The following is a 9,872-nucleotide window of genomic DNA, read 5'->3' on the forward strand; positions in this document are numbered from 1 at the left end:
TGGTGGGGGGGAGGGGGGGAGTGGGGGACATCAGCAATATTGTCAACATTAAAAATTTTAATAAAAAATGTAATAAGAAAATAATAAAATAGAATAAACATGCACTCAACAAATGCCGGAAGCCAGTTCCAGCATGTCAGCAGGGCTAAATCATCTGGAGGTGGCTGAGGGCATTTCCCCAAACCTGAAAAGGATACATAAATGATTGCTTGCTGCCAGGCAGCTGAGGGCATTTCAATCTACATGTTATTACCTCCTACTGGCCACACACCTGAACAGCTGAAGGCAATTCCCCAATCTGGCAATGGATTCGGTATACAAACCCTGGCCTTTGATGTGTATATCTACTTGCCTTAAGACAATTTGTGTTAATAAATAGCAAGGGGTCCTGAGACAAGGAGAACTTAGTTCCTTTAGCTAAGTCTTCTCTGACTCCCCAAAATGCCTTTCAAACTTATGTTTTGTCTCTGGACTCTTAATTAATTTACACACAGGGCTTCTCCAGATTCCTGAACCATTCTAGATGCTGGATCAAGAACACCGGCATTAAACAAATACCCATGCACACAAAATAATGAAAACTATGTAAAGCGCATCCAATTTAGAAAGAATCAATTTAGAATAGTCAAAAAACTATTCAAAAATTAAAATAGTAATTATGTAAGGACTAGAGGCCCAATGCATGAAATTCGTGCAAGGGGCTCGGCCCTCGCAGCCCCTCGCAGCCTCTGCCGGCCCTCGCAGCACCGGCTTCATCCGGAAGGTCATCTGGTTGTTCGTTCTGCTGTTCAGTGTAATTAGTATATTAGCTCTTTATTATATACGATAATAGCATTGTGGGGGGGATTTTTCTTCATTCTTTTATAACATTATTATATTTCTTTAAAAAATTAAAATGTATTTTTTGGTTATACACATAAAACCACTACATAATTTAAAGATATTAAATAATACTAAAATATAATTTCAAAATAAAACCATTGTGTAGTTTTAAAATTCATGTAAGTACAAAATCCACATACCGGAACCAACTTCCTTTTCCTCTTCTTCAATGTTGTTTTTGATGCTATCATATTCTTCATCAATGGTCTGATTGCCTCGCATCTGAGACAAAATTCTACGGGCCTTCTGAGTCTGTCCTTTCTGAATAAGCCATCGAGGGCTTTCAGGTAAAAAGAGGAAGCCAAAAAACTGTATGACTGCTGGAATCGCTGCAAGTCCCAACATGTACCTGCAATAAAATACACAGATAATATTGTAAAACTTGGTCTTATTTGCACCACATTGGGAATACTATATAATGCAAAAATAGTGAGAATTATTTTCTTTTTATTATGTCTATGTATAAACAGAAAAAAATAATATTTTTATGCTGTAGTGAGAAACTGAAAAATGACAAAAGTCTGGTTCTTCTCTCACACAAATTACAGTGAAAAAGAACGGGCAAAAGTCACAAGGATTATGTATATGCATTCTGATCCTAACACATCATGCAAAACACCACATTCACCAGCCCTGCCCAATACTAATATATAGAGATTTGTATTCTACAATATAAAATGGGGTTAAGACAAAACTCTCTAATCTGTTTAAAAGATATACTTTTCAATAAAATGCCCAAATTGATTTCTTTAGTTATTTCTGCCCTGTGAATGATTAGTTATGATTTCATTTTGTCATTAAGCATCATGTTGACCCTCATTAACTAAGGAGTAGAAGCCCATGGGGGGGGGGGGGAGAAGATGGAGCTGGAAGCAAATAATCAGTATTAAAATGATAGAAATGCAAAAAAAAAAAAACTAAACCAAAAGAAAACCAAAAAATCCTGCTCATGTTGTTTTAAGTTACATGTCATCTTTTTTAAATGTCTGTTCTTAATGACTGGCAAAATTCTACGTAGGAAATAAAATATCATTTTAGAACCATCAGAGAAATAACAAAAACAATAACATGAGTCCATCGATATCAAAGATCTCTCCAAATTATTCTGACCATCAGACTGATCTCCTAACATCTTTAGGACTCAAGCTTTTTGAACTGAGGGGTTAGGTTAGGTAAACTTCAAGGTCTCTCTCAAATGAAAACGTCAATGAATCTAGGACACCTGGCTGTTTTCTGTTAATCCAAATTCCCGGGGAATGTTCCCTGGTAGATTCATGATGGTAGAACTCAGAAGACCAACTCCAACTACATAACAATCATGCTCACAGGGTATCAATAAACCAGTGAGAAGTCATCTGACTCAATACCCTTTTCAAAGCTATTCTGGCTGTTAAGCTATGTTAAACCCAAAGCATGGCAACCTTGGAGCCTCCAGATATACATATATCTTATGAAAAAGTTCATTACTTTTTAAGCAATTTCATTTTAATTCATACACAGCACAGAAAAAATACAATTGTCACATGGGTGTTAGGAAAAACTCCTACTCCAAACAGTAGCTAAAACTACATACGGAAACAGCAAAATTCACTAAGATTTAGAAAGTAAACAAAACGTTTATGAATGACTGATAAATGAATCACTTGGCCTCCAGTGTTAACAGAAATCTCATTTACAGGGTTTTATACTTTAAGGCATGGGCTATGATAATACTGAATCACTCCTTCCTCTGCTCACCCACGAACACAGTGTCTTAACCTCAATTTATGTCCCTGTGCCTTGTATCGTAATAAATTATTTACCTGTCCCACTTGATTGCATATTTTACTTTGTATTCAGCACGGCACCTAATAAAGTATCTGGAACACAGTAAAAACTTAGAAAATGTTTTACGAAATGATACAAAAGCAGTTTGTAACTCATTTTATATAGTTTATATATCTCAACTTCCTGTATTAACTAAACAGAAAATAACTGCGCTTCACACTCACAAAGCAATCTCTTCTGGACCATGTAGCTCTGCAAAATTACTTGCACAGTAATCCCTTCCATGGAAACCGTTTGTTATTCTAGAGATGGTGAGACCTTCCCTTCTGAAGATGACTCATCTAAAGGCTTCCTAAGAATCTTCAGATGAGAGCAGGAGAGATCAGCTCAAACAAATGCATATTTATGGCCTCTTCCCCTTAAAATGTTAACCTGTATAACCAAATCTGCTTAAACATAGCTTTTATTGCTGTAAATCAGTGATTTTCAAACGGTGTGCCTTGAGAATTTTTGAAACATGCAATTACCTGACTATTTAGTCAGGGGCACTGATTTCTTTTCCCTAATATTGTCAAATTTAAAAAATGACAACAGCCAACACAACAATAGCCATCCTGTGTGAATGAATCAATTTATACTTTTTTTTTCTTCAGATCAGCAAAACGTATACTTTTTGGTGTGCTGCAGAAGTGTAGTAATTAGTTTATGTGTGCCATGAGATGAGAAAGGTTGAAAATCACTGCGATACAGGAATGAAATTTCTATTTGGTTGTAATCCCTTAAAGAAAAGCTTATACAAAATTGTATTGCCAATTATTTAAAAGAAAAGCAATAAAAAGGTAAACACCAAATATACTGGATTATGAAATAAATTTTAAAGGTCCTAAAAATGAAAGCCTGTATGTTTTGTTTCTCTGCCCCTTTTATAATCTGTTCTCCAAACTCCCTTCAGTGATAAATTAAGATCAAAGGAGCCCTTGAAATGAATATAGAAATGAAATCATTTTCAGACCCAAAGATGCCCACACAGCACTTTTACTACTCACTATTAGCTAGCCTATGTTGTTGTTTTTTTAATCCTCACCCTAGGATTTGTTTCTATTGCTTTTTAGAGAGGGAGGGAAGGAGAGAGAGAAATATCAATCACTTGCCTCCAGGAATTGAACCTGCAACCTAGGTATGTGCCCTGACCAAAATCTTTCAGTGTATAGAATGACATTCCAACCAACTGATCCACCCAGCCAGGGCTAGCCTATGTTGTGTTTTGTTTTTGTTTTTTTAATTGTAGACAGTATTATAGATGTCTTCCATCTGCCCTACCCCACTTTGCCTACCTTCAACCTGTCCCTGCCCCCACCTCTCCTAGACCTATATACCACATTACTTACTGTGTATGTCCATGGACTATGCATATATGCATAGCCTACGTTTCTTAAGCAAGCTACAGAAGACAGAATAGTTTAGCTCTCCTGCATTTGAAATCTGTTAAGTGTCAAGAGTCTAGGTCTGAAATTTACAATTCAATTTGCTAATGCTAGGATGGGGAAAAGGAACTTGCATCTTGCTGCCAATCTTTAAGGATATTAAAGCCTGACTCCAGAGACTACTCAAGATAAAACATGTCTTATGCATTTACATTCTAATGTTTCTAAAGAAACTTATTTTTACTATATTTTATTACCTATCATGGTAAAGATATTATGATAGGGCACCTGACGTATCATCTCAAACACAATTAACATGCTCCTAAAGATATTTTGATAGGAAAACATGTCCATTGCTTTGTAAAGACCACACAGGATGGGTGGGGGGAGGGGGGTGGCTGTGGTTTGTGATTGAGAGCAGAGGAACACACCTGGGTCCTACTTCAGCTCTGGGCATTCTAACCACAAACCCTGGTCAAGTTATGTAACATTGCAATGCACAGGTGATAGTGTCTATTTCATAGGACATCTGGGTAATTAGGTGATATCACTCAGTTGGTACCTAAAATGGAGAAGATGCTCAGCAAAAAATGTTTTCATCTTCCTGACTCAATTCAATGCAACTTGCCTATCTCGCCTCTATCATTCACTCAAACTTTCGGTAGGTAGAACTAACCAATTTCTTTCTTGAGGAAAACCCATTCCTCTGATGATGTGCAGATTGCAGATAAATAAAAGTTTGCTATGCTGTAGCACTGATGAGAATTTTATCATGCAACTAAAAGAACAGGAACTCTATAGACTTAGTGAAGGCAGTATAAGGGACTCACCATCAGTCCCTTAAATCTGAGGAAATCAGGACCAGATGAATGACAGTGCGTATACTTATAGGACAAGGAGTATACTGATAAACCAGGGCAGTCACTCCCCAAACAAACAAGTAGTGCCCTACTGACATGGGAAATCTCATTATTATTAAAGTAAACAGTTCTAAACCCTGGCTTCACATTAGAATCACCCAGGGGGCTTTTAAAACACACTAATATCCAGGCTCCACCCAACGAGGAATTCTGATTAATTGGTCTGAGCCCCAGTCCCACAGTCCTCTAGTTTATTCAAAGCTCTCCAGGCGGGATGGTGCTAATGTGCACTCAAGGCTGAGACCTGAGTGATTAAAACACCCATGGGATGAAAGTGAACAATAAGCACCCAAAGTCCACACCGTAGGCAAAATCGATTTGACTCCTGGAGACAAGAGAGTACTCCAAGCTGACAGGAAGGGGAAGCAGGCTGGCTCTAGCAAAAATACCACTAAGACTAGCAATGGAACTGAAACTTGGTTCTGAGTACAATGAGGGTATTTAGCAATCTTCTCTAACACCCAATACAGTCATAATAAACTGAAAAAAAATCAAATAACAAACCTGTGTCTGTACTTCCAATAGCTTTAATCCCACCCTCTGTCTTCTAGCTAACACCTGCTTATAGCTGTTATTGATTTGTAAATCATGTCCATGCTTGCCCATCCTGAATAGCTCAAATAAATTAGAAGAACAGTACAAATATTAAGATGCTATGCTTTATTCATTAAAACTCTACGGTTTCAAACTGGCATCCTCTCACTTGTAACTATAAAATAAATAAACTCTAAACCTTTTTTTCCCCAGAAACAATTCACTGGGGGGGGGAAAAAAAGGGGGTCTGCAACTAGAATCAGTTACCTAACGAATATTTACTTTGTTTGTTTGGAAAGCTAAAGCTAAATCTTCTGTGTTCTTTCTGGGCTGTATACCCAGCTAACAATTTCTGAATGTAGGTTAAGTGCCACACTCTAAGCCAATTATTGGGCATCATAAATAAACTTAATCGAAGATAGTGTCATGCTTTGTCAATCCAAAAACATCCCCCAAGTTGGAACTCTCCAATGATATTTATCATTATGTCCTACTCACGACAGTGAAACATTTTCCCCTTAAAAAGGCATAATCCAACCCCTTCATCAAAACACATCCAAGAACATTGTTCCTTCGGCCCTATAACTAGAGCTACCTGACTTGGTTGTTCAAAGTTCCTATGGATTTTGAGTTTTCTTCATATGCTTCTCTTATACTTAAGAAATAATCACATGAGTGATGAGTTTACTAAAAGATTACTGAAGAAATAATCACATGAGTGATGAGTTTACTAAAAGATATCTATTCTTGAATTTAGAAAAGATATGGTTATCATTATATATCAATGACAAGATATCTACATGATGGGCCCCAAACATAAATTATGATTTATGTAAATATGTTTCTACTTAATGCAAAAGCTTTAGATGCAAAATTGAATTTAGCCCCCTACTAGAGTTACAACAACTCATTTGATAACGTATTTTTCTATTTCGGTTCATGATTCAGAACTCCATTTTAACAGATAAGAAATTAAAATAGGAAAACACTGCCAAATTGAGGCCCCCCCGCTGGCAAGCTAATTTTCTCTGCCATCAAGGCCCATGTAGAACATCAACGCTGATGACTGATGCACCTGATAATCTGATGGCAGCTAGAGAGTAAACATGAGATCACAGCTGGAGATTCTTAAGAAAAAAAATCAATATGTCACAGTTGAAATCCTCAAGTAAGCAGGTGATATATGATCAGCAAATGAGCAATTTTGTGTTACCCAGTGAGTATTGCTGTGTAAACTGTAAAAGCATTCATCGCCAAATATATAAAGGTAAGAAAATAGTAATGATCTATGTAGCTAGAAAAAAAACCCCTTAAGTAATGTGATATCAATATATAAAGTAGATGGTGTGGCCAAGGTTACTTAGAGTTTTGTGATTATAGTAGAAATAACAGGTATAGTTGCTTTGACAGAATAAGAGGTGATACTACTGAAACAAACTGAATGCATTTTACACAGATATTAGGCAGATAGTTTTAAATAACATGACAAAATGCATTTGACCTGAACAAAATTCACAATACTAGTGGTGAAAATAATGCTCACACAATCATACCTACACATGTATCCTCTTTTTTTAAACTTCAAGAATCCTCCATATGCAAAGCTCTGGGCTAGGGATTATGGAGATATAGTAATGATTAGCAGATATCCCTTGCATCAAAGAGCCTATACGCCAGTAATTATAAAAAAAAAACAGAATTGTTTAATTGCTATGACTGAGGTTTAGGCATAAGTGTAGGAATAAGGGAAGAAGTTATTTCAACAGAGGCTATTAGAAAAAATATCATGATAGAAACAATATATAAATCATTCATGCAAGGCAGAGAAGGAATATACTGGAAGGAACTAACATAAAATTATTTTTTTAGGTAAAATTTGCATACAATAAAATGAAGAGATCCAAGGTTCCAATTCTATGAGTTGAGAAACATATACACCCTTGTAACTACCACCCCAATCACAAAAGAGAACATTTCCATACATCAGAGAGCTCCCTTATAACCTGCTTTCCAGTCAATCCCCACTGCCACTGAGAAGCAATGAGCAAATTTCTGCCCACACAGCTCCTTTTGCATGTGGATGAACTCCATATGGAACCATGGACATTCTACTCTTTTGTTTCTATATTCTTTCAATCATAACACTTTATTTTTTTTCCTTTTCTTCATTTCTTTGTTTTTAAATTTCTTTCCTGATTAAGTTATTACATATGTGTCCTTATCCCCACATTATCAATCATAATACTTTAAAGATGTTATCCATGTTGTTGTTCCTTCTATTTCACTGATTTATCTATCTGACCAGACTGTCTTAATTAAGCTAGCTTTACAGTAAGTCTTGTAATCGGACACTCCATCTTTGGTCTTCAAGATGGTTTAGTCAATTCTAGGTCTTTTGCTTTTGCGTAAAAATTTTAGAATCAACTTGTCACCTGGAGGAATGTAAGTGGTGACAGTGCACATCTCCGCCTTGCAACTGATCATAAAGGAAAGAACTCAGGCTTTCACCCTGAGTATAGAGTTGGCTGCAGGATTTTTTTTTTTGTACATGTCCTTGTTGAATTAAGAAAGTCCTCTCCTACTTTGCTGGAAGGTTTTACCATAAATCAGTATTAGTCTGTGAAATGTTTTCTCTGCATATATTCAGATGATTATATTGGTTTATCTCCTTTGAATAATTTCAACATGGTGACTTGCATGAATTAATTTCTTATGCTAAACCAACCTTTCAAAAAAGAAACTGACCTGGTTATGATTTATTATCCTTTTATCTTGCTGGGATCAATTTTACTGATATTTTGTTAAGGGTACTTTTAGACACTGCCTAGAATTTTCTTTTCTTGTAAGAACTTAGGTCATAATATTAGAGTTATATTGGCCTCACCAACCGAGTTGGGAAATATTCCTTCCACCTCCATTTTCTTAAAGCTTTTGCTTAAACTTAGAGTTATTTCTTCCATAAATGTCTTATAGAATTCACTAATGAAAGTATCTCAGCCTGAAGTTTGTTTTGCAGGTAGGTTACTACTAATAATGATTCAATTTGTTTAATAAATACAGGGACATACAGATATTCAATTTTGTGTTTTGTCATTTTTTGATAAGTTCTGATCTTTACCCCAATATGCCCATTCCAACTTGTTGCAATTTATGGGCACGACGTTGTTCAAAGTGTTCCCTCATTGTCTTTATAAGTCCATAGAAATGATGTACTCTGTTTTACTCCTAATATTGATCATTTAGACTTTATCATTTTTCTTAATCATTTTAATCAGTCATAATTAGTTTATCAATTTTACTAATTTTTTTAGTTACAGGTACATTAGACTACTTGGTATTAATTAGATGTATATAAGATGACTCAATGTTGTACCATAAGGCCACTGAGCCTCTCTTTATTTCTTCCCCACCTTATTATTTTCTCTTTCAGATTACGTGATGTCTATAGGTCTGTCTTCGAGTTTCCAGAACCTGGTTTCTGTCATCTTTAATTTGCTGAATAAACCCATCCAGTGAATTTTTTAAATCTTAAATTCTAATTCCAAATGTTATACTTTCAGTTGAGAATTTTCATTTGGTTCTTTATCTACACTAATAAAAGAGAAACATGGTAATTGGCGTACGAGCTACCCTTCCCATTGGCTAATCAGCATATCCTTATGCAAATTAACTGTCAGCCAAGATGGCGGCCAGCAGCCAGGCAGCTGGAAGCGAACATGAGGTTTGCTTGCTGCAGTGACTGCGGACTCCAACCCCCGCCTGACTTGACGGCCTCTGAGCTACAACTCTAAGAAACTATGTACTATGTTGCAAATGTAGTAGCTAAACAAAACCCCAGAAATCAGCTTTCAGCCAGCCGGGATCTCAGAGCTAGAGTTATACATTGTTTCGATTATAGCAGCGGAAGCCTCAGAGCTAGAGCCAGAGCTAAAGCTGGCCCAGAATAAAAAAAAGAAAACAAGGAGCGGTTGGGAGCTTCAGTCAATTGCCAGCCTGAAAGCAGCCCTCAGCCCCTCACCCAGACTGGCCAGGCACCCCAGTGGGGACCCCCACCCTGATCCAGGACACCCTTCAGGGCAAACCAGCCGGCCCCCAGGCCTCTATCCTATATAGTAAAAGGGTAATATGCCTCCCAGCACTGGGATCAGCGGAGCCGCGAGGCCTCCTGGCACTGGATCAGCGTGACAGGGGGCAGCGCCCAAACCCCCTGATCGCCCTGCAGCTCTGTGTGTGACAGGGGGCGGGGCCACAACCTCCCTATCCGCCCTACTCTGATCGTGACAGGGGAAGGCACCCCAACCCCCTGATCTGCCCTGCTCTGTGCCTGATAGGGGGAGCTCCCCAA

General features: G+C 37.3%; 1 protein-coding gene across 1 annotated transcript in view; it reads right to left on the minus strand.

The window, feature by feature from the left end:
- Positions 1 to 9,872, minus strand: part of SLC2A13 (solute carrier family 2 (facilitated glucose transporter), member 13) — a 265,771-nt gene that overhangs the window by 239,422 nt on the left and 16,477 nt on the right. Inside the window, exon 3 of the mRNA XM_014529572.1 lies at positions 1,023 to 1,231. Coding sequence (XP_014385058.1) covers positions 1,023 to 1,231 — 209 coding nt within the window. The remainder of the gene's footprint in view (positions 1 to 1,022; positions 1,232 to 9,872) is intronic.

This window comes from Myotis brandtii, unplaced genomic scaffold (genome assembly GCF_000412655.1).
Source record: "Myotis brandtii unplaced genomic scaffold, ASM41265v1 scaffold686, whole genome shotgun sequence".
In the NCBI taxonomy this organism is placed as follows: Eukaryota; Metazoa; Chordata; class Mammalia; order Chiroptera; family Vespertilionidae; genus Myotis; species Myotis brandtii.